The sequence below is a fragment of the Brachyistius frenatus genome, unplaced genomic scaffold, assembly GCF_029030835.1.
Source record: "Brachyistius frenatus isolate BFR_SWC_R1_liver_20210118 unplaced genomic scaffold, ASM2903083v1 Contig_410, whole genome shotgun sequence".
NCBI classification, from domain to species: Eukaryota; Metazoa; Chordata; class Actinopteri; family Embiotocidae; genus Brachyistius; species Brachyistius frenatus.
In genome coordinates, this window is record NW_027211009.1 from 141,446 (window position 1) to 166,447 (window position 25,002).

The window sequence follows — 25,002 nt, forward strand, 5'->3', positions numbered from 1 at the left end:
ATGTTTTAGTCAGATGTAAGACAACATTATTTTGGTGAACATATTAGATTTCCAACATACTTTATGTTTGAAGGGAGCAGAGTGATGTAAAGGTTTAAATCAGCACTCACCCACAGGACTGACAGCCATGGTTGTCTTGCTCTCATCACTCATCCGGCTGAAGCCAGCATCATTCTGGGCATAGACTCTGAAGGAGTACTCAAGGCCTTCAATGAGCTCCAGAATCCGGTAGTCGGTTTCTTTGACCAGCATGGTGTTCACCTTCTGCCACATGATGCTGTTCTTCTCCTTCTTCTCCACATGGTAGCCCTGGATGGGGGTACCACCGTCATAGATGGGCGTCTCCCACTGAATGGTCATGCCGTCGTTGGTCACGTTGTACACAACAGGCTTGCCCGGCGGGCCAGGAGGCCTGAACTGGTGCTTGGCGATGACCATCTGTGAGATCAGAGGCTCGCTGGCACCATATCTGTTCTCAGCACACACTCTGAACTGGTACTGGAGACCCTTGACCAGGTTGGGAATCTTGAACTGAGTATCCTGGACACTGGAGCAGGCCATCTTCCAATCAGACCGGGAGGTGTCCTGCTTCTCCACGGTGTAGCAGGTGATGTCTCCACCGCCGTCATTGTTGGGTTCATCCCAGGAGATCATGATGCTATCAGCCCTCACTTCATCCAGTCGGATGGGTCCAACAGGCTTTGATGGGGGTCCAAGTGTGATGACATGGATGTGGAAAGATCTCCTGTTGACTTTATTGTCAAGGGTCAGTGTGTATTTACCCTGGTTCTCACGTGTCACGTTCTTAATCATGAGAGTAGCTTTGTTTTCTGTCTTCTTGAAGCGCACTTGGTCACTCTCCTTCAGAGGTAGGTTGTCCTTCAGCCACAGAATAGCAGGTCTCGGCTTCCCCTTGTATGGCAGCTCAATGTGCACGTTATGACCCAGGCGAACGCTGATGCTGCCATCCGGGTACTCTGCAAGGCTTGCCTCAGGTGTAATAATGTAGTCGATGACCTTGATGGGCCCAGTCTCAACAAAGTCACCCTGTCCCTTCTCATTCCTGGCGGCAACCCTGAAGAACACATCTGAGTGCTCCTTGAGCTTCTTGACCTCAAACTCACACTGTCTGCTGGCTCCTCCCGATGACCATTCCTCGTCCTTGAGTTTCTTCTCAATCACGTAGTCGGAGATGATGCTGCCGCCATCATAGTCAGGCTTCAACCACTGTAGAGTGACGGAGGTCTTCGATGAATCCTTCATAGAGACCGCCTTGACTGGTCCTGGAGTCTCTGTGGCTTTCACGGGCTCGTGCGTTTCACATGGATCACCGACACCATTCTCATTTTCTGCTAAGACACGGAAGAAGAAGGATGTCTTTTCGGAGAGGTCTTCGATGGTGTAAGTTGTGTCTGTGCATTTGTTTGTCACTGCAGAATATGATCTCTTGGAGGAGTCCTTCTTTTCAACAATGTAGTTTGTGATCTCGGCACCGCCGTCGAGGAGCGGAGGCTCCCAGCAGAGAGTGACCTTTCCACGGGTCACATCCTTCAGGACCAGGTTCTTGCACTGAGCCGGGGTGTCCTGGACCTTCACGGATAGAGTCAGTGTCTTGGGCTCTCCCACTCCATTCTCTAGCTTCACTGTGTACTTTGCGGTGTCCAGCCTGGTTACCTCGCGCATAACAAGGACTGTGGTCGTGTCCGAGTGGTGGAACTCGTATTTGTGGTCGTTATCGATGCATTCTTCTCCTTTGCTCCAGGAAGCAGTGGGAGCAGGTCTGCCCTTCAGAGGAACAGACAGCTCCACATCCTTGCCAGCCTTCACGATGTAGTGAGTTCTCATGGCAACGTCCGAGTCAATCTGGGCTTCCTCTGTGAACATCAGAAACATACAGGGTCACACAGGGACCAGCGCAAGAACGTTACAAGAAATAAATTGAAGGAAAATAGTTAATTAACCCTCCCGCTGTCCTCGGGTCAAATTGACCCGCAGCTATGTTCAACCAAGTTCTATTTTATTTTTATATTTTTGGGGATCATTGGTGACAAGGAGGCCGTGAGAAACCCTCCTTTAAAAGTGAACACGCATAACATTTTTAATATCAGTGATTAAATTACCCAGGATATCCTTGGCCTGCACAGGTTCAGTCATCTCCAGAGGTTCTCCACGGCCAGCACAGTTGACCGCAGAGACTCTGAAGAAGTAGTTGACGTCTGGTTTTAAGTCGTGAACTATGTACTCTGTTGTCTTGACCTCTCCCTTGGATGTAATCATGGCCCATTCTTCCTCTCCCTCAACAAGCTTCTCCACCATGTAGCTGATGACCTCACTGCCTCCATCCCATTCTGGTTTGGACCAGCCCAAGGTGATGGATGTCTTGGTAGAGTCCACCACCCTCAGCTTGCAAGGCTCGTCTGGTGGATCTGTCAGAAAAAATGTATTTGTTTGGTGGTGTGTACATTCATCTTCATTGTTTTAGTGGGAAATCTGTGACTCTTGGACCACTTACCAACTGGATCAGCAGCCTTGTAGTAGTCTGACACGTCGGAGAACGGCCCCTCTCCAGCCTTGTTAATGGCACAGACACGATATTGGTACTCATTTCCTTCTGTCAGGTGGTAGACTGTCTGCCTGATGTCCGTGACAGGATCTTTGTAAACTCTGATCCAGCGCAGGCTCTTCTTGTCTCGTCTCTCCAGGTAGTATCCTGTCACGGTGCTACCTCCGTCTACACCTGGTTTGTCCCACTCTACCACCATGGTGGTCTTGGTGATGGTGTTCACCTCGGGAGTATGAGGCTGGCCAGGAGTTACTTTAAAAATTGACAACAGATATGTTGAGAAAATAAGTACGAAAATAACCATTTATATAGAAGTTTGTAAAAGGAAAAAGAAACAGGATATAGAAGCATACTAGTTAGGACATGACTAGAATTAGTGGGTCTCTAAGACTAAGACTTACCGAAGGCATTCTTGGCGACGACGGGCTCAGACTCCAGTGCCTCTCCAACTCCAAACTTGTTAACACCCATGACGCGGAACACATATTCGTTTCCACGCACCAGCTTGCCGACTGAGATGTGTGTCTGCTCGTGTCTGTCTGAGACTGTCGACCAGACCACTCGGCTAGTTTCACGCCTCTCAACGATGTAGTGTGTCAGCTTAGAGCCTCCCAGGTCAGACTCGGGCACCGGTTCCCAGCAGAACATGATCTTATCGGCTGTGACGGAGTTGAAGTTAATAATGCCAGTTGGAGGACCAGGTTTATCTAGGAGGAGGTAAAAAAAAGAAAGAAGGTAAGAGCGTATGAACATCAAATACAGATAATGGATGAAAGATTCAGTAAATAAGAGGATCTAAATTCAGACTGATTCTGATTTCATAATTAATATAAAAGTTTGAGGCGAGACTTTCTAAATACCTAGAATTTCAATCCTGATGGTCGCAGATGCTGATCCCAGAACATTTTTGATCTTGACCTCATAAGAGCCTGTGTGGAGGCGGGCAGCGTCTTTGATCAGAACTGCTGAAGAGTCAGTTGTGCTTTCAACAGATATGGCGGAAGTTGCTACCAGCTCCTTTCCATCCTTGAGCCACGCAACAGTTGGCAGAGGCTTGGCAAAAATTCCTACTTTGAGCTTAACTGAAGCTCCGGCCTTGAACTGAACCACATCCAGATACTCTGGAGGAAGATCAATGGCTGGGGCACCTGTGGGACATGAGGCGTTAATATAAGTTATGTACAAATAACTCCAAAAACAAGTAAATTAAATGCATAACTATAGATGAAAATCAGAAACTCACCACATGCATCGACACAAGTGACCGGGCCAGCAATGAGAGACGGGTTGCTGACAGAACCAATGGCATTCTTGGTGTACACTCTGAACTCATAAGACTCGTCCTGGTTCAGGCCAGACACAGTGAAACCCATCTCAATGATGTTTGTAAAGTTGGCCTTCACCCATCTGCCACTGCCAGCTTCCCTCCTCTCCACACTGTAGCCAGTGATCTTGCTGCCGCCATCGTATGGAGGCCTCTGCCAGGCCAGGCTGACGGAGTTCTTAGTGACTTCTGTGACATGGACATTAGCTGGAGGCTCTGTAACATCAAAGTGACAGAGATTTAATTGAACAACAGTATTGACTTTTTGTAGTGTAAACTTTTAAAACCTCCCTTAAAAGTGGCGATAGATATAAAATTCAAAGAAAAACGACAACGTACCACAGGCATCGATTGCAAGCACCTCTTCAGAGGTCTTGCTCATCTTTCCAATGCCAGCAGCATTTTCAGCCGACACCTTGAATTCATAGATGAGTCCCGGGCAGATGTTTGTGACACGCCATTGGTTTCCTTGAATTGCTGTCTTGTTGATCTTCTGCCAAAGGATGCTGCTCCTCTCCTTCATCTGGACATGATATCCGATCACGGGGTTTCCACCATCATTGACTGGCTCATTCCAGCAAATGGTCAGACTCTCTCTCGATACGTGGCCGACCCATGGTGTGGATGGAGGTCCGGGGAAGGCTGCAAACACAGCATCATGTTATTGTTTATTCAGGGAGAGTCATCAATCACAAATGACAACAGGATGGAGTGGACTGACTTACTGTATGGAAGCTTTATCATGACTGGCTTGCTGTCAATGTGGTAACTGACACCGCTGCGATTGACGGCCTTGATTCTGAACTGATACTCCTCTCCCTTGGTCAGCTTTGTCGCCTTGATGGCACTTCTGGCAATGCTTGTTGACACCTCTACCCAGGAAGGAGTGCTGGTTTCACGTTTCAGAACAATGTAATTGGTAACAGGACTGCCACCATCATACTCTGGAGGATCCCATTTCAGACATACTGTGGTCTCTCCGACCTCTCCGATCTGAACAGGACCAACTGGGGGTCCAGGTATGTCCAGCACAACAAAGATAATGAAGATCTTGGTGGTGCCGCCTGCATTTGAGGCGGTCACTTCATATTTGCCGGCATCCGTTGAAATGCTTTCATTTAGGGTGATGACGACGCTGTCTGGAGTTACTTCTGCCAACAGCCTCTTGGATCCCTTGATGACAACGTTATTCTTGGAAATGATCACCTTTGGCAGTGGCCTGCCAGTGAGAGGAATCTCAAAGGTCAAGTTGGCTCCTGCTTTCACATAAACTGTGTTCTTGGGGTAGTTCTTCAGGTCAAACTCTGGAGCCTCTGTTGGAAATATAAGACAGGACATGATCAGTTATTTCACCTTAAAACCAGAATTACTATTAAACTTAATTTTTCCACAAGTTCTCAAGGCTTTTGATCTGTTGATATACATGATTCAGCATTTCTAATTGTTTTTTGAGATTATGGATCACCTAATATCAAAATGTAGTTGTAAAGCCAGAGATAATACCTTGTATCTCCTTGACAATAACAGGAACAATCATCTCCTTGGGTTCACTGAGTCCGGCATGATTCTCAGCACGGACTCTGAAGAAGTACTCGGCACATTCCCTAAGGCTCTTGATGGTGTGACTCATTGTCCTCACAGTCGCACACTTCACCCACTTGGTCTGTCCCTTCTCCAGGGCATCGATAAGGTAACCCTTGACTCTGCTGCCACCATCGTATTCTGGTCTTGTCCAGGCAATCGTAACGCTGTCCTTGGTAACGTTTGCAACTCCAAGTTTCATGGGTGTACTTGGCACCTCTGTAACAAAGACATTTTATTAAGCACATTTTGTTGATAATGAAGTTTGTGTAAAATCATCTCAACTGATAGTCAGTCAGTTCATGTGTTACCTGTGATCTTTGTTCCAGCCTTGGCCTCCTGTGGGACACCCACTCCATGCTCATTTTCTCCAACAACTCTGAAGTAATACATGGCTCCCTCCTGCAAGTCTTCCACCTTGTATGTCAGAGCGTGGCAGTTGATGGTCACGGAAACCCAGGCCTTCTTACTCGATTCACGTTTTTCAACATGGTACGCCTTAACTGCGTCACCACCATCATTCTCCGGAGCCTCCCAAGTGAGGGTTGCAGAATCCCTGGTCACTGCTGAAACTTTAACATTGAGTGGGGGTCCAGGAGAGTCTAGCACCTTGACAACCATGGGTAATGTTGCTTTTCCCAGTGATGATTCAATCGTGACAGAGTACTCTCCAGAGTCATTTCTAGTTGACTTCTCAAGAGTCAGTGACGTGCTGGATTCTGTAGATTCAATGGTTCCTCTGACCTTTAGATCAACGCCCTCTTTGTCCCATGTTACTGATGGCACAGGTTTTCCTTTGAATGGCACATTGAGCGTGAATGCGGTGCCATGCCTAACAACAAGTACTTTACGCATCTCGATGTCAACATCAAATGAGGGTTCTGCAGTCCTGTCCATGGCTGCAGCTGCATCTGAATATGGGCTCCGCACACTGCTGCCAACTTTGTTTATTGCTTTGACACAGAATTCATATTCTGCATCTGTCTTTAATCCAGTCATTGTGAATTCCAAACTCTTGGTAAGAGGGATGGCCTCAACCCATCTTGCTAGTTCTTCAGGAGATTCGGGTTCTTCCTCTTCCTCGTCCTCATATTCTTCCTCTTCATCCTCAACCTCTGGCTCCGGTTTGTGGATGTAGTCTCTGTATTCTACACTGTATCCAAGGATGGGAGCACCGCCATCATCTGTTGGTGGTTTCCAGACAATGGAAACACTGTCCTTGGTTGAACTAACCGTCTTTGGCTTGGTCGGGCGAGAAGGAACAACCAGAGGGTCGAGTGCTCTGAATGTTGCAGATTGTTCACTTGGGGGACTCAGACCAGCTGCATTTTCAGCATAGACTCTGAAGTCATACTCACAACCCTTGCGAAGTTTGGTTGCTACTGTGGTGCACTCAACAATGAGATCTCTGTTGACACGGACCCAGCGCATACCCGTCTTCTCACGGCGCTCAATCACATAGCCGATAATCGGACTGCCTCCATCACTGGCTGGCTTGCACCATGTGAGGGTCATCGAGTCTCCAGTTATGGTAGTTACATCAACACCGGCTGGAGCAGTGGGAAATACGTATGGATCTGTAACCTTTATAGCGTCACTCTCCAGAGCTTCACCAGGTCCAAACTTGTTGACCGCCAGAACCCTGAAGATGTACTCATTGCCTTTGAGCAGGCCTGTGACTTTGAAGTATGTCTGTGTGACGTCTCCCTTCACCAGTGTCCATGCCAAGCGGCTGGTCTCGCGCTTCTCAACAACATAGTGAGTGATGTCATTACCACCAACCTCCTGAGGACGACCCCAGGACAAAGTGCACTCCTCAGCTGTGAGACCTGAGATCTGCAGAGGTCCTGCTGAGGGTCCTGGCTTATCGAGAATCACACAGTTTATCGGCATTGTAACTGTTCCTGCAATATTCTGTAGAGTCAGTGAATACTGCCCAGAATCTCTTCTGATGCAATCCTTCACAATGACACACGTGCTGGTATCTGTTGAAACAATCTGGATTCTGGCTCTGAGCTCGATGTCTTTGCCATCCTTGGTCCAGGAAATGACAGGGGCAGGGCGTCCAGCAAGGTCAGCATTAATCTTCAGAGTTTCTCCTGCTCTCACAAACACTGTCTCTCTAAACTTGACATCCATCATGATGCGTGGTGGATCCACATCATCCTTAGCGGTGATGGGTCCAGTGTTGTCCGATGGGAAACTAAACAATCCAGCCGCATTTTTTGCAATGACACGGAAGTCATACTGGCTGTTCTCAGTAAGGCCTGTCACATTGTAGTGTGTTTCAGGCACATTGGTGAAGTTGCACCTCGTCCAGCGTCCCTCAGGAAGGTCCCTGCGTTCAATAATGTAGCCAGAAACCTTGGCTCCACCATCATACTCTGGTTTATCCCAATGTAAGGAGAGAGATGTTCTGGTAACAGCAGTGACCACAGGTGTGCCTGGAGGATCACATGGGTCTCTGGCTGCTACAGCTTCACAGGCCTTGCTGCATTTACCAATACCAGAAATATTTTCAGCATAAATACGGTATTCATACATCATACCCTCTTCAATTCCATTGACTTTGTACTCTGTGTCTTTGATCATTCCTCTGTTCATCTTTGTCCAAAGAATGCTAGTACGCTCCTTCCTCTCCAGATGGTAGCCCAGGACAGGACTTCCACCATCAGTGACTGGCTCATTCCAGATCACCAACATGTAAGACTTGGTGGCCAGTCTCACGATGGGCGTAGAAGGAGGTCCAGGTTGTTTGAAGTTGTACTGAGCAGTGATTCCAGGTGAATCCAGATAGGTACTCTTTCCATAACGGTTAACTGCATAGATGCGGAATTGGTACTCTGCTCCATGTGTCAGGCGGCCGGCCTTGAAAGATGTTCTGGCAACATTACTTGCTACCATCTGCCATTCCTGTGAGTTTGTGTCTCTCTTCTCCACAATGTAGTTGCTGATTGAGCAGCCACCATCATATTCTGGTGGAGACCAGGACAGTGTGATGCTGTCTGAGGTCACAGCATCCACCTTAAATCCTTTAGGTGCACCTGGTTTAGCAAGGACAACAACTCCAATATCTGCATCAACAAGTCCTGCTGAGTTGGCTAAAGTGATATTATACTTGCCAACATGTTCTCTATTAGCCTCTTTGATGATAATTTTGGATGAGGTTGCACTGTTTAAGATGGTCACGGATGATGTTTGCTTCAAAGGAAGGCCATCCTTCTTCCAGGATACAACAGGCTTTGGCCTGCCTCTCAATGGAACCTCAACAGTGAGGTCATCTCCAGACTTCACACTGTATGTGGTAAACAGCAAATTGATTGATGGTTCAATTGCAACATCCTTTACAACCACAGGCAGACCAAGTTCCTTTGGCTCACTCTTTCCCTTCTCATTGATTGCAACAACTCTGAACAAATAGGCTTCGTCTGGAGTCAGATTAGGAATAGTTGCTTCTGGAACCTTGACTGTGCATGCTGTGCCCCATTTGTCCCCACGCTTCGGCTTAAATTCCACATTGTAGCAGATTACTTTGCTTCCACCATCATGAGCTGGTTTATACCAAGCCAGCGACACGCTGGTCTTGGTCAAGTCCACAACAGTAACCTTGCTTGGTGACATTGGTACCTCAGACACCTTGACTTCTTTCGTTTCAACCGTCTGTCCTTGGCCATATTGGTTCACAGCACAGACTCTGAAGTAGAACATCCCACCCTCAGGCAGCTCTTCAATCTTGAAGGAGTTGGCTGTGCAGTTGCTGGTAACAGTAGTATAGGCCTTCCTGACAGATTCTCTCTTCTCTACTATGTAGTTTGTGATTTTAGCACCACCATCGGTAAGTGGAGTGTCCCAGGCAAGAGTCACTGAATCCTTCTTGAGCTCCTTCACAGCAAGTTTTTGCGGTACACTTGGTGTATCCAAAATTCTCACTGCAACTATTGCAGATTTTGAACCGCTGTCATTCTCCAGTGTAAGCGAGTATTTGCCACTGTCAAAGCGGTTAGCATTGTCAATGACAAGCATGGTGTATGAACTGGTGGTGTCAATTGCAGCCCGGTCTATGAGGGTACCATCAACCTTCTCCCATTTCACTGCAGGTTCAGGCCTTCCTCTGATGGGGACGAACAGACGCAGAGTTCCACCAGCACGGACAGATACCACCTTTCTGAGCTCAGCATCAAGCTCGATCTCTGGTGCTTCTGACCTGTCAGACGTAACAACCGTGCCATGGACATTAGCAGCCTCCCCAACTCCTTCTGAGTTGAGAGCACAGACACGGAACTGGTACTCTCCACCATCCTTCAGGTCTGGGATGGTGAGTTTAGTGGCTTGAATGCCAGTGGGTGGAGTGCACATGGACCATTCCTTTTCAACTGGCATTTCTATTGCTGGTGCAACTTCTGCCTCCTCTGTTGACTCAGTCATTGGCGTGTACTCCCTCATTTCAACGATGTAGCCCTTGACATAGGCTCCACCGTCAAAGTCAGGTTTTCCCCAGGACAGAGAAACAGAGGACTTTGTGTAGTCTATCACTTTAGGATGGTGTGGAGGTCGAGGTGGTGTTGTGGCATCACATGCTCTGCAGAACAGGGACAGTTCGCTGAGGTCTCCCATTCCAGCCTCATTCTCAGCAGCAACACGGAACTCGTAAAAATGATCTATCATCAGACCTGTGACCTTGAAGTGGGTGTCAGTCAGCTTTTGTCTGTTGCATTTTGTCCACCTTACACTATCTTTGTCACGCTTTTCAAGGTGGTAGCCATCAATGTCGGCTCCACCAGTCTGTTCTGGAGCGGTCCATGAAAGAACCATAGAGTCCTTTGTGATCTGACTTGCCTCTGGAGTTCCAGGAGCACTAGGAGGCTTGTAAGGATTGCGTGCAATGACCGGCACACTTTCAAGATAATCACCAACACCGTATTTGTTGACTGCCCTGACTCTGAAAATATATTCATTTCCAGGGAGCAGATTCACGAGTCTATGGTAGAGACCCTGAATATTAGGTGCAGCCACTGTCCAGGACAGCCTGCTCGTCTCTCTCTTCTCCAAGATATAATGACTGATACTGGCCCCACCATCCAGAGTTGGTTCAGACCAGGCAAGGATGCACCTGTCAGACATGACTCCTGTCACCTTCATGGGTCCAGTGGGTGCACCTGGTTTATCAAGGACTTTGACTGTGATAGGGAAGGCTTTTGTACCACCAAGATTTTTGAGTATGAGCTCATAGTTGCCACTATCAAGTTTGGTTACATCCTTAATGGTCATGGCTGCACGTTTCTGTGTAGTTTTCACTTCAATGCGTAAGGCTTTGTCCATTTCCTTGCCCTCTTTTAGCCAGACAACATCAGGAATTGGTTTACCATAGATGTCTGCATCAAGAAGCAAATAGTCTCCAGCATTCACAACGATAACATCTTTGTATTTGGGATCCATTGAGGCCCTCGGTGGTTCAATTTCATCAGTAGCAGTGATAGGTCCAGAACTGTCAGATGGCCCGCTGAAGACTCCGGCTGCATTTCTTGCGATAACTCTAAATTCATATTGCTCCTTCTCTGTCAGACTGGTGACGGTATACTCAGTCTCCACTATATTGGTAAAGTTAGTTCTTACCCAGCGCCCATCAGGGGAGGAGAGATCTTTCCTTTCCACAATATATCCATTCACTTTACTGCCACCATCGTACTCAGGCTTGGTCCACTGAATCTTGATGAAGTTCTTAGAAATAGATACAGCCTCTGGTGCACCGGGGGGATCACAGGGGTCACGAGCAACAAAGGACTCAGATACTTTACTGCATCTGCCAACGCCAACAATGTTCTCAGCATAAACTCTGAATTCATATCCAATACCCTCCTCAAGATTGCAGATCTTGAACAATGTATCATTAATAAGAGTCTTGTTCAGTTTGTTCCACAGAATGCTGCTCCTCTCCTTGCTTTCCAGATGGTAACCAATAACTGCACTTCCACCATCATTGACTGGCTCATTCCATTCAATGATCATCATTTCTTTATTTGCAGATTTAATATATGGTGTTCCTGGAGGCCCTGGTAGTTTGTATGGATATTGCACCACAATGGCCTTGGAGTCCAGAGGCGCACCCTTTCCATATCGGTTTTCAGCAATGATTCTGAACTGGTATTCTGCACCAGTCTTCAGTTTGGTGACCTTGAAAGCTGTTCTAGCCAGCTGTGTGGTGACTGACTGCCATGTTGCGGTGGTGGTGTCTCTCTTTTCCACTATATAGTTCTTCACTTGGCATCCACCAGTGTACTCTGGTGGCCCCCAAGACAGATGGACAAAGGTGTTGCTCACTTCAATGACCTTGATTGGACCTGCTGGTGGACCAGGCTTGTCAAGGATAATGACAGTCACCTCTTGAGTGACTGTGCTGACAGTGTTGACAGCTGTAATGGAGTATTTTCCAAAGTCCTCCTTGCATGCCTCAGTAATTTGAATTCCAGTTGTTGCTGGAGTGTTTTTTACATTGACTCTGGATGTCACCTTCAAGGACTGACCATCCCTGGTCCAGCTGACTCTTGGTTTGGGCCTGCCAAGCACAGGGAACTCCAACTTTAGATCTTTTCCAGCTATTACGCTGTAAGTGTTGAATTGCATCTCAATGCTTGGCTCCATGGTCATGTCACTGGCAATAACGGGTGCAACAAGTGCCTTTGGTTCACTCTTTCCCTTCTCATTGTAAGCAATGATGCGGAATAGGTATTCTGTTCCAGCTGTGAGGCCTGTGACAGTGCCCTCGCAAGTCTTTGTATTTGTTGCAACTCCCCACTTATCTGTACCCTTTGGCTGCATCTCAATTAGATAGCCACCGATCCTACTGCCTCCATCATGCCCCGGTTTCTCCCAGGCCAGTGAGACAGTGGCCTTTGTGACATCAGTGAGGAACACTTTTCCAACAGGCAGTGGTACCTCAGAGGCCTTGGAAGCGGTTTTTGTTTCAATCGCCTGTCCAACTCCGTATTCATTCTCAGCCATGACTCTGAAGTAGTACATAGCACCTTCAATCAAGTTCTCAACTTTGAATGTAGTCTTTGCACATTTTGTGGATACATTTGCATATGCTTTTCTAGTTGACTCACGTTTGTCAATGAAATAGTTCTTAATTTTGGAACCTCCATCGATCAGTGGGGCTTCCCATTCAAGAGTGACAGAGTCTCTTTTGATTTCTTTAACCACAAGTTTCTGTGGGGCACCAGGTGTATCCAGGACTTTAACGGAAACAACCTCAGACACAGAGCCACTGCTGTTGGTCAGGCTTAGGGAGTATTTTCCTGAGTCACTCCTGTCACATGAGTCAATGGACAGCTGTGTGAAGTTGAGAGCTTTCTCAACCACTGTCTTCCCGGTCAGGTCGCCCTCATCCTTAGTCCACTTAATCTCAGGCGTTGGTCTGCCCTTGAATGGAATATGGATTCTGACAGATCCACCTGCTTTCACGACAATGCCCTTCCTCAGCTCAGAGTCAAGATGGATCTGCGGTGGGTCCACCCTTTCCTCAGGCTTAGCTGTTCCAGGGAGAGCTGCTGGCTCACCAACTCCCAGTTTATTCAGAGCGCACACTTGGATTTTGTACTCTTGGCCCTCAGCAAGTTTGGTAATTTCATATTTGTTGACACGCAGGCCAGTAGGGGGAGTAACCATCGTCCACTCTTCCTCTTCAGCCTTGCAGACTTCAACAATGTATCCTTGGATGGCGCTGCCACCATCAGACAGGGGCTTACCCCATGACACTGAAATAGAACTCTTTGTGGAGTCAATCACATTCACATATGCCGGGGCACCAGGTTTGTATTTAGGATCACGGGCCTTGTAGTATGAACTTGGAAGGCTTGGCTCTCCCACTCCAACTATGTTCTCAGCAGCCACTCTGAACTCATACTCGTGGTCTGTGCTGAGGCCTGTAACTCTAAACGAGAGATCAGTGACCTTCTGCCTGTTGCATCGGGTCCATTTGATTCCACTTCTGTCCTTCTTCTCAATGACGTAATTGATAATCTCACTGCCACCATCAGCCTCAGGGGCAGACCAAGTGATGGTCATACCATCATGGGCAATGTTGGAAACATCCTCAACGTGAGGTGAACTGGGAGGAACAAATGGAGTCTTCATAGTCACTCCACCAGACTCCAGTGGCTCACTGGTACCATAACTATTAACTGCCATGACGCGGAACGTATATTCATTGCCTTCCAGTAATTTGGTGACTTTGTAGCATGTGGTGTCACAACGGCTAGAAACAACAGTCCAGGCCAGACGGCTGGTCTCTCTCCTTTCAATGACGTAGTGTGTGATAGGACTACCTCCATCGTGTAGAGGGGCACGCCAGACCAGTGAGCATCTATCTTCAGCTACTCCGGTGATGTGGAGGGGCCCTTCACATTGGCTGGGCCTATCCAGGACCACAACCTTGAATAGAACAGTTTCACTGCCAGCATCATTTGTGAGCTGGAGCGTATACATTCCACCATCAATTCTAACGGCATCCTTAATGACGATCATAGCGTGATTTTCTGTGTTTCTGACCTCTAGTCTGAGTGTGTTCTCGATTCTTTTTTCATCCTTGAACCACTGGATTGTAGGCAATGGCTTGCCATGAACATCGGCATCTAACTTGAATGTCTCTCGGGCATTGATGACGATAGCCTTTGTGAATGCAGGGTCAATGGAGAATTTGGGTGCCTCCAACTTATCACTGGCAGTGATTGGTCCACTGTTGTATGATGGCTTGCTGACAGTGCCGACGGCATTTTTAGCGATGACTCTGAAGTCATACTGTGCATTTTCAGTCAGACCAGTGACAGTAAACTGGGTCTCGATCACATTGGTGAAGTTTGCCCTTACCCACCTGCCCTCTGGCAAATCACGCTTCTCCACAGTATATCCAGTAATGTTACTGCCACCATCATACTCCGGTTTAGTCCACTGAATGACAATGGTGTCTTTGGTCACATGGATGGCCTCTGGTGTGTCAGGAGGATCACAAGGATCACGGGCAAAGGAGCCCTCCGAGACCTTACTGCTCCTGCCAATGCCAACAATATTTTCAGCATAAACTTTGTATTCATACTCAATACCCTCCTCCAAAGGGTGACTCTTGAAACTAGTCTCATGAATAAGAGTCTTGTTGATCTTGACCCAGAGAATACTATTCCTCTCTTTCCTTTCAATATGGTAACCAAGAACAGGGCTGCCTCCATCCGTCACAGGCTCATGCCACTCAACAATCTGGTGGTCCCTGGAGAGGGAGGAGATGTAAGGGGTGCCTGGTGGGCCTGGCTCTCTGTATGGGTACTGAGCCACTACAGAAGATGAATCCAGACCATGACTCTTGCCATAGCGGTTCTGTGCAATGATTCTAAACTGGTACTCGGCTCCAGTCTTCAGTTTGATCACTTTGATGGTAGTTCTGGCCCAGTTGATGCTGACATTTTCCCATGTTTGTGTCGTAGTATCTCTCTTCTGCACAACATAGTTTGAAACTGGGGATCCACCATTGTGTTTTGGTGGGTCCCATGAAATAGTGACACTTCGTGTTGTGATTTCATCAAATCTCACAGGGCCTGATGGAGGGCTGGGTTTATCGAGTATGATGATTTCAACTGTTGTGTCCTTCTTTCCAGCTGAATTAGCAACAGTTATACCATACATGCCACCATCATCACCTGCTGCCTCCTTAATGCTAAGTGTTGTCTGTGTTGGTGTATTGAGAATGTTCACCCTGGTCGTGAACTTCAAAGGAGCTCCATCTTTAGTCCATGTGACTGTTGGTTTTGGACGTCCAAAGATGGGAATATCGATGTTCTTGTCTTTGCGCACATGGACACTATAGCTGCTGAATGCTGGACGGACATCTGGCTCATAGACCAAGTCCTTGGTCATCACTGGACCAGCAAGGAGTTTGGGCTCACTCTTTCCCTTATCATTGACAGCTGTAACTCTGAACAGATACTCCTCTCCCGGGTTCAGATTGGAGACAGTAGCCTCCATTGTCTTGAATGTGTTAACACCATTCCATTTCTCCTGGCCCTTCAGCTGCACCTCAAGCAGGTACTGCAACACTCTGCTACCACCATCATACTCGGGCTTCTCCCAGGCCAAAGAGATGCTAGTTTTGGTCTGATCTGTAACACTCAAGTTCTTTGGAGTCTGCGGCACCTCTGAGACCTTAAGAGGGTCGACGGTTGTTGCAGGCAGGCCAGCACCATGTGCATTTTCAGCAAGGACTCGGAAGTAGTAACTGCAACCTTCCTGGAGTGACTCAATCTTCCATGAAAGAGCATGACAGTTTGTTACGACAGCTGCATATGTTTTACGTGTGCTCTCTCTCTTTTCAATAATGTAGTTCTTGATCTTGGACCCACCATCCAACAGAGGTGGCTCCCATGCCAGTGTTACTGACTGGTTTGTAATTTCTTTCACTTTGAGATGAACAGGAGCACTAGGTGTATCAAGAACACGGACAACAACAGATGCAGATTTGGTTCCACTGGAGTTCTCTGCAGTGATTGTATATTTTCCACTGTCATTTCTGCTCATCTTATCAATTACAAGAGATGTGTAACTGCTGGTCACCTCAAGCTGAGCAGTCTCTTTAAGGGCAGCTTCATCTTTGTCCCACTTGATGGTAGGAGTGGGCCTTCCTTTGATGGGGATAAACAGTCTCAGGGATGCACCTGCTTTAATCGTCACAATCTGTCTCAGTTCTGGGTCAATGTCAAGGTCAGGCTCCTCTGCCCGGTCCTGGGCAATGACAGCGCCAGAAACATCAGCATGCTCGCCAACTCCCACTTTGTTGATAGCGCATACTCTGAACTTGTATGCCTGGTTTTCTTTCAGGTTTGCAACTTCAAACTTGGTCTTCTTGACACCTGATGGTGGTGTGCATATTATCCATTCCACGGCTGGTGCATCTGGAGCCGCTGCCTCCTCAACAGGGGCTTCAGTTGGCTCTGCTGTCTCTGTGGTAGTGCAGCACTCAACAATGTATCCCTGAATTGCGGCACCCCCATCGCAGCCGGGCTTTCCCCATGACAAGAATACTGATGTTTTAGATGTGTCAGTAACTCTGGGATTGTGTGGTGGACCAGGGCTGAAGATGGGATCCAGAGCTTTGTAGAACACAGTTTGGGAGCTGGGCTCACCAATGCCAACACTGTTCTCAGCTGCAACTCTGAATTCATAACTATGGCTATCCAGGAGTCCGGTGATCCTGAAAGTCAAATCAGTGACTGTTTTCCTGTTGCATCTAGTCCATCTTACGCCCTCTTTGTCATGTTTCTCAATAATGTATCCAGTGATCGGACTTCCTCCATCTTCAGAAGGACTCTCCCAGGTGAGCACCATTGAATCCTTTTTAATATCTGAAACTTCCAAGCCCTTGGGCGATCCAGGTGTCATGTATGGATCCTTGATTATGACAGCATCAGACTGAAGTGAGGCCCCCACTCCAAAGTGGTTGACAGCACGGACTCTGAAGATGTACTCATTTCCTTCCAGGAGTTTGGTAATTTTTAGACAAATATTCTCCACTTTTGGGTCAACAACTGTCCAGACTAGTCTGCTCGTCTCTCTCCTCTCCACAATATAGTGAGAGATCTTGCTGCCACCGTCTTGCAGAGGTGGTTTCCATGCAAGGCAGCATCGATCTTTAGTTATTCCCGTAACAACAAGAGGTCCTTTCGGTTCCACAGGTTTATCGAGAACAGCCACGTTGATCTGTACGGCCTTTTCTCCTCCTGGATTTTTCAGCAGCAGTGTGTATTGGCCTCCATCGGAAACTTTAGCTTCTTTGACAGATATATAAGCTTTGGTGGGTGCATTCTTAATCTCTCTATGAATGGTGTTGCCCAGTTCCAGCTCTCCCTTCATCCAGTGGATAGAGGGCAGCGGTTTACCATGAACATCTGCATCAATTTTGAAGTTGTCTCCAGCATTAACCACAACAGTCTGTGTGTACTCGGGGTCAATGCTGAGGCGTGGTGGTTCAATCTCATCCCTAGCAGTGATAGGGCCAGTGCTGTAAGAAGGTAGACTGAAAACGCCGGCAGCATTTCTTGCAATGACACGGAACTCATACTGATTGTCCTGCACGAGTCCAGTTGCAACATATTCTGTCTCAATTACATTAGTGAAGTTAGCCTTCAGCCAACGACCCTCAGGAAGCTCCTTCTTTTCCACAATGTAGCCTGTAACCTTTGCACCACCGTCATACTCAGGCTTGGTCCAAACAATAGTCACAGAGTCCTTAGTAATCTTTGTTGCCTCAGGGGTGCCAGGAGGATCACAAGGATCTCTGGCAATATGTCCCTCTGACACTTTGCTTGCTTTGCCTATTCCAACAATGTTTTCAGCATAAACTCTGTAGTCATACTCCATTCCTGGCTCCAGACCAGAGGTCTTGAGGGTTTGGTCAGTAATAAGAGACTTGTTAAGTTTGACCCACATAATGCTGTTTCTCTCTTTGCGTTCAAGATGATAGCCCAAGATAGTGCTTCCACCATCATTCACAGGTTCATTCCAGGCCACGACCATGCTGTCCTTGTTGCATGCTGCAATGGATGGCGTTCCTGGGGGTCCTGGGAGTTTGTATGGGTACTGAGCCACAATACATTCTGATATAAGAACTGGGCCTTTTCCATATCTGTTTTCGGCTTTAATTCTAAACTGATACTCGGAGCCAGTCTTCAACCTGCCTGCCTTAACTTTGGTCCTTGCTAGGTTGGGAGATACAACCATCCAGTTAGTTGTGGATGTGTCTCTCTTTTCCACAATGTAGTTTTTGATGGTGCAACCACCATGATACTCTGGTGGAATCCAGGAGATGGTTACACTGTCAGAAGTGACCTCCTCTACCTTAACTGGACCGCCTGGCTGGCCTGGTTTGTCAAGAACAACGATACACACATCTGCTGTTGTCTCTCCTGCTGTGTTGCTAAGAGTAATTAGGTAGTGTCCAACGTCATCTTTAGTGGCCTCTTTTATGCTGAGTTTGAGCATCGTTTCTGTTCCAGCAAAGTTTACCCTGGTAGTTCTCTTCAGAGGCTCACCATCCTTTACCCAGGAGACAGCTGCTTTAGGACGTGCAATATATGGAACATCCACTGTCAGGTCTTCTCCTGCCAACACACTGAAGGTGTTGAACAACATTTTGGCAACAGGTGCAATCACAAGCTCTTTTACGATCACAGGAACACCAATTTGACGTGGGTCGCTTGTTCCCTTCTCATTTCTTGCAGCTACACGGAACATGTACTCCTCACCTGCATTTAGTCCACTAATAGTAGCTTCTGTTTCCTTTACAATCACAGCCTGGCTCCACTTATCAACACCCTTAGGTTGAATCTCAACAACGTAACAGCCCACTCTGCTGCCACCGTCATGCTCTGGCTTTTCCCAGCACAGGGTGACACTGTTTTTGGTAACATCCTTCAGAGTGATTTTACGAGGTGGCTGTGGTTTCTCAGACACTTTAACGGATTCACCAGTCTCAATGGGCAGGCCGATGCCATATTCATTTTCAGCCAAAACTCTGAAGTAATAGTTGCATCCTTCAAGGAGCTGGTCAACTGTGAAGGTGGTATGATGGCAGTTCGAACTGACTGTGGCATATGCTTTTCTTGTCGACTCACGTTTTTCAACAATATAGTTCTTAATCTTAACCCCGCCATCATTCACGGGCGGATCCCATGTCAGAGTGACAGATTCATTTGTTACAGCAGTCAACTTCAGATTCTGTGGGGCACTTGGTGTATCGAGCACCCTGACTTGGACTGTAACTGTCTTGGAGCCAGAGCTATTTTCAATGGTAAGATTATACTTTCCACTGTCAAATCTGTTGACATTTTCAATTACAAGGGATGTGTATGATGTGGTACTGTCAATGGTGGCCCTTTCAACAGGCTCGCCATCTCCTTTGGTCCATTTAACTGAAGGAGCTGGTCTGCCTGTGATGGGCACAAACAGTCGAAGTGAGCAGCAAGCTCTCAGGCTGACCAACTTGCGGAGCTCAGCATCCAAGTCCATTTCAGGGGGGATGAGCCTGTCCTCTGCCTTGGGATTTTCAGGTACTGATGCTGCCTCTCCAATTCCTTCACTGTTGACAGCGGAGATGTTAATCTTGTACTCCTGGTTCTCCTTCAGATTAACAATAGTGAATGAGGTGGCAAGGAGACCTTCCTTAGGTGTCACAATGGTCCATTCCTCCTCTTCCTCCTTTTCAGATGGGATGCATGTCTCCACAATGTAGCCAGTGACATCAGAGCCACCATCATATACAGGTTTGTTCCAGGCAACAGTAATTGAGGACTTGGTTGTGTCCAGGATTCTGGGGTTGCACGGTGGCCCTGGATTGTACAGTGCATCAGTGGCCTTGTAGAATGGGCTGGAGACACTTGGTGCACTCACTCCAGCAGCATTCTCAGCAATTATTCTGAATTCATACTCATGTCCAACAACAAGGCCTGTTGCCTTGAATTGCAGATCTTTGACCTTCCTCTTGTTGCATTTGATCCAGCGGAGGCCTATTTTGTCTTTCCTTTCAATATTGTAGTTGGTGATGGGAGTTCCACCATCACTCTTCGGTGCTTGCCACATAATAAACATTGAATCTTTAGTGACAGCTGTCACCTCAGGATTCTCTGGAGGATCTGGAATCACATACGGGTTGTCCGCAATAGTGGGTTCTGATTCAAGCGACTCGCCAAGTCCATATTTGTTCACTGCCATAACTCTGAAGATGTATTCATTTCCTTTGAGCAGTTTGGTCACTTTGTATTGTGTAACTTGCAGGTCTGACACTACATTGGTCCAAACCAGTCTGCTTGATTCACGCTTCTCGATTACGTATCCTTCAATCTTGGCACCACCGTCATCTTCAGGTGGAGACCAAGTAACTACGCAGTTGTCAGCTGTGACATTAGACACCTTAAGAGGTCCAACTGGTGGTCCAGGTCTGTCGAGCACTTTAACATTAAAGACATGCTTTGCAAATCCACCAACATTGGTGGCAGTCAAAACAAATTCTCCTCCATCTGATCTGACGGAGTCCTTGCTGGTCAGAGTAGTTGTCAGTTCAGTGAACTTAACATCCAGTTTCATCGTGTTCTCAGCCTCCTTTCCATTTTTGGTCCAAACCATAGATGGGATTGGTTGACCAGCAATATCAGCATCAAGCTTGAAGGACTCTCCTGCTTTTAGGTGAACGACGTCCTTAAAGATAGCATCAACCATAATGCGTGGTTCGATAATGTCATCTTTGCAGGTAATTGGGTCTGAAGGCTCAGAGGGCACGCTCACCGCACCTGCCGAGTTTCTGGCGATGACACGGAACTCATAGGAAGCATCCTGAGTCAGTCCGCTAACAGTGAATGCCGTCTCAATGATGTTGGTGAAGTTAGCTCGGATCCAGCGACCAGTAGGCAGTTCTCTCTTCTCCACGGTGTAGCCAGTAATTTTGAAGCCACCGTCGTACTCAGGCTTTGTCCACTGAATAGTGATGACATTCTTGTTGACAAATATCGGCATTGGCTGACCTGGTGGGTCAATGGGGTCCAAAGCCAGGATGGCATCCGAGGCCTTGCTGGGTTTACCAATTCCAGCCATGTTTTCAGCCATGACACGGAACTCATAAGCAACTCCATCTTCAAGCCCAGATGATTTAAAGATATTTCCTTTCACAATACCCTTGCTGATCTTATGCCACATGATGCTGCTTCTTTCTTTCCTCTCAATATGATAACCAATGACGTCATTTCCACCATCAGTCACTGGCTCATTCCAGCCAATTGTTATTGAGTCCTTGGTAAATGCAACAACACTGGGAGTACCAGGAGGCCCAGGCACTTTGAATGGATAGGCAGCCACCACTGCCTCTGATGTGATGGGAGGTCCAACACCATATCTGTTTTTAGCCTTTACTCTGAACTGGTACTCTGATCCAGTGGTTAACCGAATGGCTTTGAACATTGTGCGGATGACAGTGGAAGACAGCTCGGTCCATGTTTGGGAAGTGGTGTCTCTAATCTCAATCACGTAGTTGTTGATGGGAACGCCTCCATCATTCTCAGGAGTCTCCCACGAAAAGACGCAACAGGTACGAGAAATCTCCACGATCTTGACGGGTCCTTTGGGGGGCCCTGGCACATCGTGTACTTTGACGACAATGTTGTCTGTCACAGATCCAACAATATTCTTCCCTGTCATGGTGTATATGCCACTGTCAGCTCTGTTGCATTCATTGATGCTGATGATAACAGTAGCAGGGGTAGTTTCCACATTGGTTCTCTGTGTGAGTTTCAGGGCAGCTCCATCCTTCTGCCAAGAGATAGTTGGTCTGGGACGTCCCATAACTGGGATTTCAACCTTGATGTTATCTCCTGCCTTGGCAATAACAGTCTTCTGACAGACACCCCGCAGGTCGAACTCGGGTAGAGAAGTAGAATCCTTGACAGCAATGGGTTTGCTCTCACGTGGAATGCTTCTGCCAGAGTGGTTGACAGCCATCACACGGAAAATGTACTCCTCATTCTCATTGAGATTCTTCACTGTGAAGTCCACAGTCTTCACTGTTGTCACATGAGCCCACTGATCAGTTCCTTTCTTCTTGGCTTCCAGGACATATCCAGTAATTCTGCTTCCACCATCGTGCTTGGGTTTGGTCCAAGCCAGGCTCACAGAGTTCTTGGTGATATCAGTAGGAATAATGCTTTCTGGAGGAGTTGGCGCCTGGGAGGCACGAATTGGATCTGCAGTTTCAGCCGCCTCCCCGATTCCATACTCGTTCTCAGCAGACACTCTGAAATAGTACTCGCAGCCTTCACCCAGATCGCCAATTTTGACTGAAGTGGTTGGGCACTTTGTGATAGCCGTAGCAAAAGCCTTTCGTGTTGATTCTCTCTTCTCAATGATGTAGTTTGTAATCTTGGCTCCACCATCAATGAGAGGCATCTCCCACTGCAGCGTAATGCTTTCCTTGTCAATCTTGACTGGTTTTAGGTTAAGTGGAGGTCCAGGTGAGTCCAGAACTCTCACGTGTATATCAGCACTCTTCTTTCCCGCTGAGTTTTCGAGGGCAAGCTCATATTTGCCTGCATCTATCCTTGAACTCTCAGGAATGATAAGCATGGTAAAGGATTCTGTGCTGTCGATGACTGCACGTTGGACAGGGCCACCCTCCTTGGTCCAGGTGACTGTTGGTGCAGGACGTCCCTTGATTGGCACAAAGAGGCGAATGGAGCAGCCGGCTCTGACAACAAGAGTTCTTCTCAACTCTATGTCCAGTTCCAAGTCGGGTTCAGCTGCACGCTCCACAATCTCAACCAGTTCCTGAGTTTCAGCAGGTTCACCTGCTCCCTTGGCATTCACAGCACTAATTCTGAAGTGATATTTTACACCTGTTTCCAGCCCGGGAACAACAAACTCTGTGATCCTAAGTGGAGATGAAGGGGTATCCTTAACCCATTCTTCAGTTCCTTCCTTCTTGTGCTCAATCACATATCCAGTGACTTGAAGTCCACCATTATCAAGAGGTTTTCCCCAGTTCAGAGTGGCAGTGGTTTTGGTTGTGTCTGTAACTCTTGGGTTAACTGGAGGTCCAGGTGGATCTGCCAGACAAAAAAAAGTATTTTTAAGGTTTTTAAAAACTAATTATAGAATTCAGAGAAAAAAAAGAAGCATTTTTGACATAATAACACGTTGGATTTTGGTGGTTCATATTTTTCTCACAGCTGAAACACTTATCTTTACTCACAGGCAACAACTATTGTTCTGACAGGCATAGATGGTTCACTCGGCTCTCCAAAGCCAGCTTTGTTCTCTGCAAGAACACGGAACTCATACTCTGCACCCTCGGTGAGGCCGGAAACTTCATAGCTGAGCTCAGCAATGGATTTCTTGGATGCCCGGACCCATCTCATAGCTTTCTTCTCCTTCTTCTCAACACAGTAACCTATGATGTCACTTCCTCCATCCTCAGCTGGTCTTCTCCAGGTCACAGTGGCCGAGTGTCCATCAACTTTGTCAACCTCTGGTTTAGATGGTGGACCAGGTGGACCTGCACGCAGAGATAAAAGAAACACGGTCATGAATCAAAGTAGTCAGTGTTTTCCATCCACTTGCACAAAGAAAGATAATGTACATACCGAATCTATCAACCATTTTGACTGCCTCAGAGTGAGATGGCTCACTGGCACCATACTGGTTCACAGCAGAAACTCTGAAGAAGTACTCATTTCCCTGGATGAGCTTGTTGGCCACATAGTGACAGTCGATGACCTTTTCTTCCAGGATAGTCCAGAGCAAGCGGCTGGTCTCCCTCTTCTCCAGGGTGTAGTACTTGATAGGAGAGCCTCCGTCTTCAGTCGAAGCTGTCCAGGTAAGAGTCACCTTTTCAGAGGAGACACCACTGCATTCAATGGGCCCAGGAGCACCGGGAACATCCAGCACTTTGACCTTGACAGTTTCATCCTTCGCACCGAAGGGGTTGCTGGCAGTGATGATGTACTCCCCAGAGTCCTTCCTGCCAGCATATTTGACGGACAGAGTGGACGACGTTGCAGTGGTCTCAATTTGGACAAGGTCAGAGGGCTTAAAGTACTTCCCTCCCTTTGACCAGCATGAGGTCGGTGCAGGTTTTCCTAAAATGCTTGTCGCAGTGATGACAATAGTATCGCCGGCTCGGACGGTCAGACCCTCCATCACCTGAGCATCAATGATAATGGTTGGTGCAGCTGTTGGAGAAAATGGGAAACGTTAAATTGATCATGCAGGATGCCAGATACACCTCAGCGTTATATGGTCCCACTGAAAGCCTTCAGAAAGGTTTTGTATCTGCATCTCACCATATTCATCTGTGCAGATGATGGTGTCCGTCTGCTCGGAGGGTGGGCTGAGAGCGCCAGCGGCATTCTTCGCCCTGATCCTGAACTCGTATTTGCAGCCCTCCTGCAGATCTGTGACAGTGAATGCAGGTTCCACAACATTCACGTTGTTGGCCTTCACCCAGATCTTCGAAGGAAGGTCTCGCTTCTCAATGATGTAGCCAGTCAGCCTGTGGCCACCATCAAACTGAGGCTCAGTCCATTGGAGGGTCACGGTGCTCCTGGTGATGCTGATTACATCGGGTTTACCTGGCGTATCTATTCATACAGATAGAAGGAATATAAATGTGTTGTTGCATAGCTGCAGAATTTTTTTTAATTTTTTTTTATCCTTGTTGTCCGTGACTCTTATACTCACCGATGGGATCCAGGGCAACCTGTGGATCGGTGGGACCGCTCGGTCTGCCGATGCCAGCCAGGTTGATCGCCATCACTCTGAACTCGTACTCCAGACCTTCAGTCAGCCCAGTTACCTTGTGCTCCTTCATCCTCAAGACGGTTGGGCTCGCCCTCTTCCACAACATACTGTTCCTCTCCTTGAACTCAACATGGTAGCCTGAACACATTACAAAAGGGGAAAAAATTAAATCCACACAGAGAATAATACAGCTGTTTCACAGTCGGGAGGGCAAGTG

General features: G+C 47.4%; 1 protein-coding gene across 1 annotated transcript in view; it reads right to left on the bottom strand.

Moving 5' to 3' along the window:
• Positions 1-25,002, bottom strand: part of ttn.1 (titin, tandem duplicate 1) — a gene marked incomplete at its 5' end in the record, with an annotated part of 76,027 nt that overhangs the window by 18,118 nt on the left and 32,907 nt on the right. Inside the window, 14 exon segments of the mRNA XM_069725127.1 lie at positions 111-1,874; positions 2,121-2,426; positions 2,513-2,815; positions 2,965-3,270; positions 3,424-3,711; positions 3,807-4,103; positions 4,227-4,529; positions 4,613-5,200; positions 5,391-5,687; positions 5,780-23,092; positions 23,239-23,541; positions 23,630-24,217; positions 24,329-24,625; positions 24,726-24,923. Coding sequence (XP_069581228.1) covers positions 111-1,874; positions 2,121-2,426; positions 2,513-2,815; positions 2,965-3,270; positions 3,424-3,711; positions 3,807-4,103; positions 4,227-4,529; positions 4,613-5,200; positions 5,391-5,687; positions 5,780-23,092; positions 23,239-23,541; positions 23,630-24,217; positions 24,329-24,625; positions 24,726-24,923 — 23,151 coding nt within the window.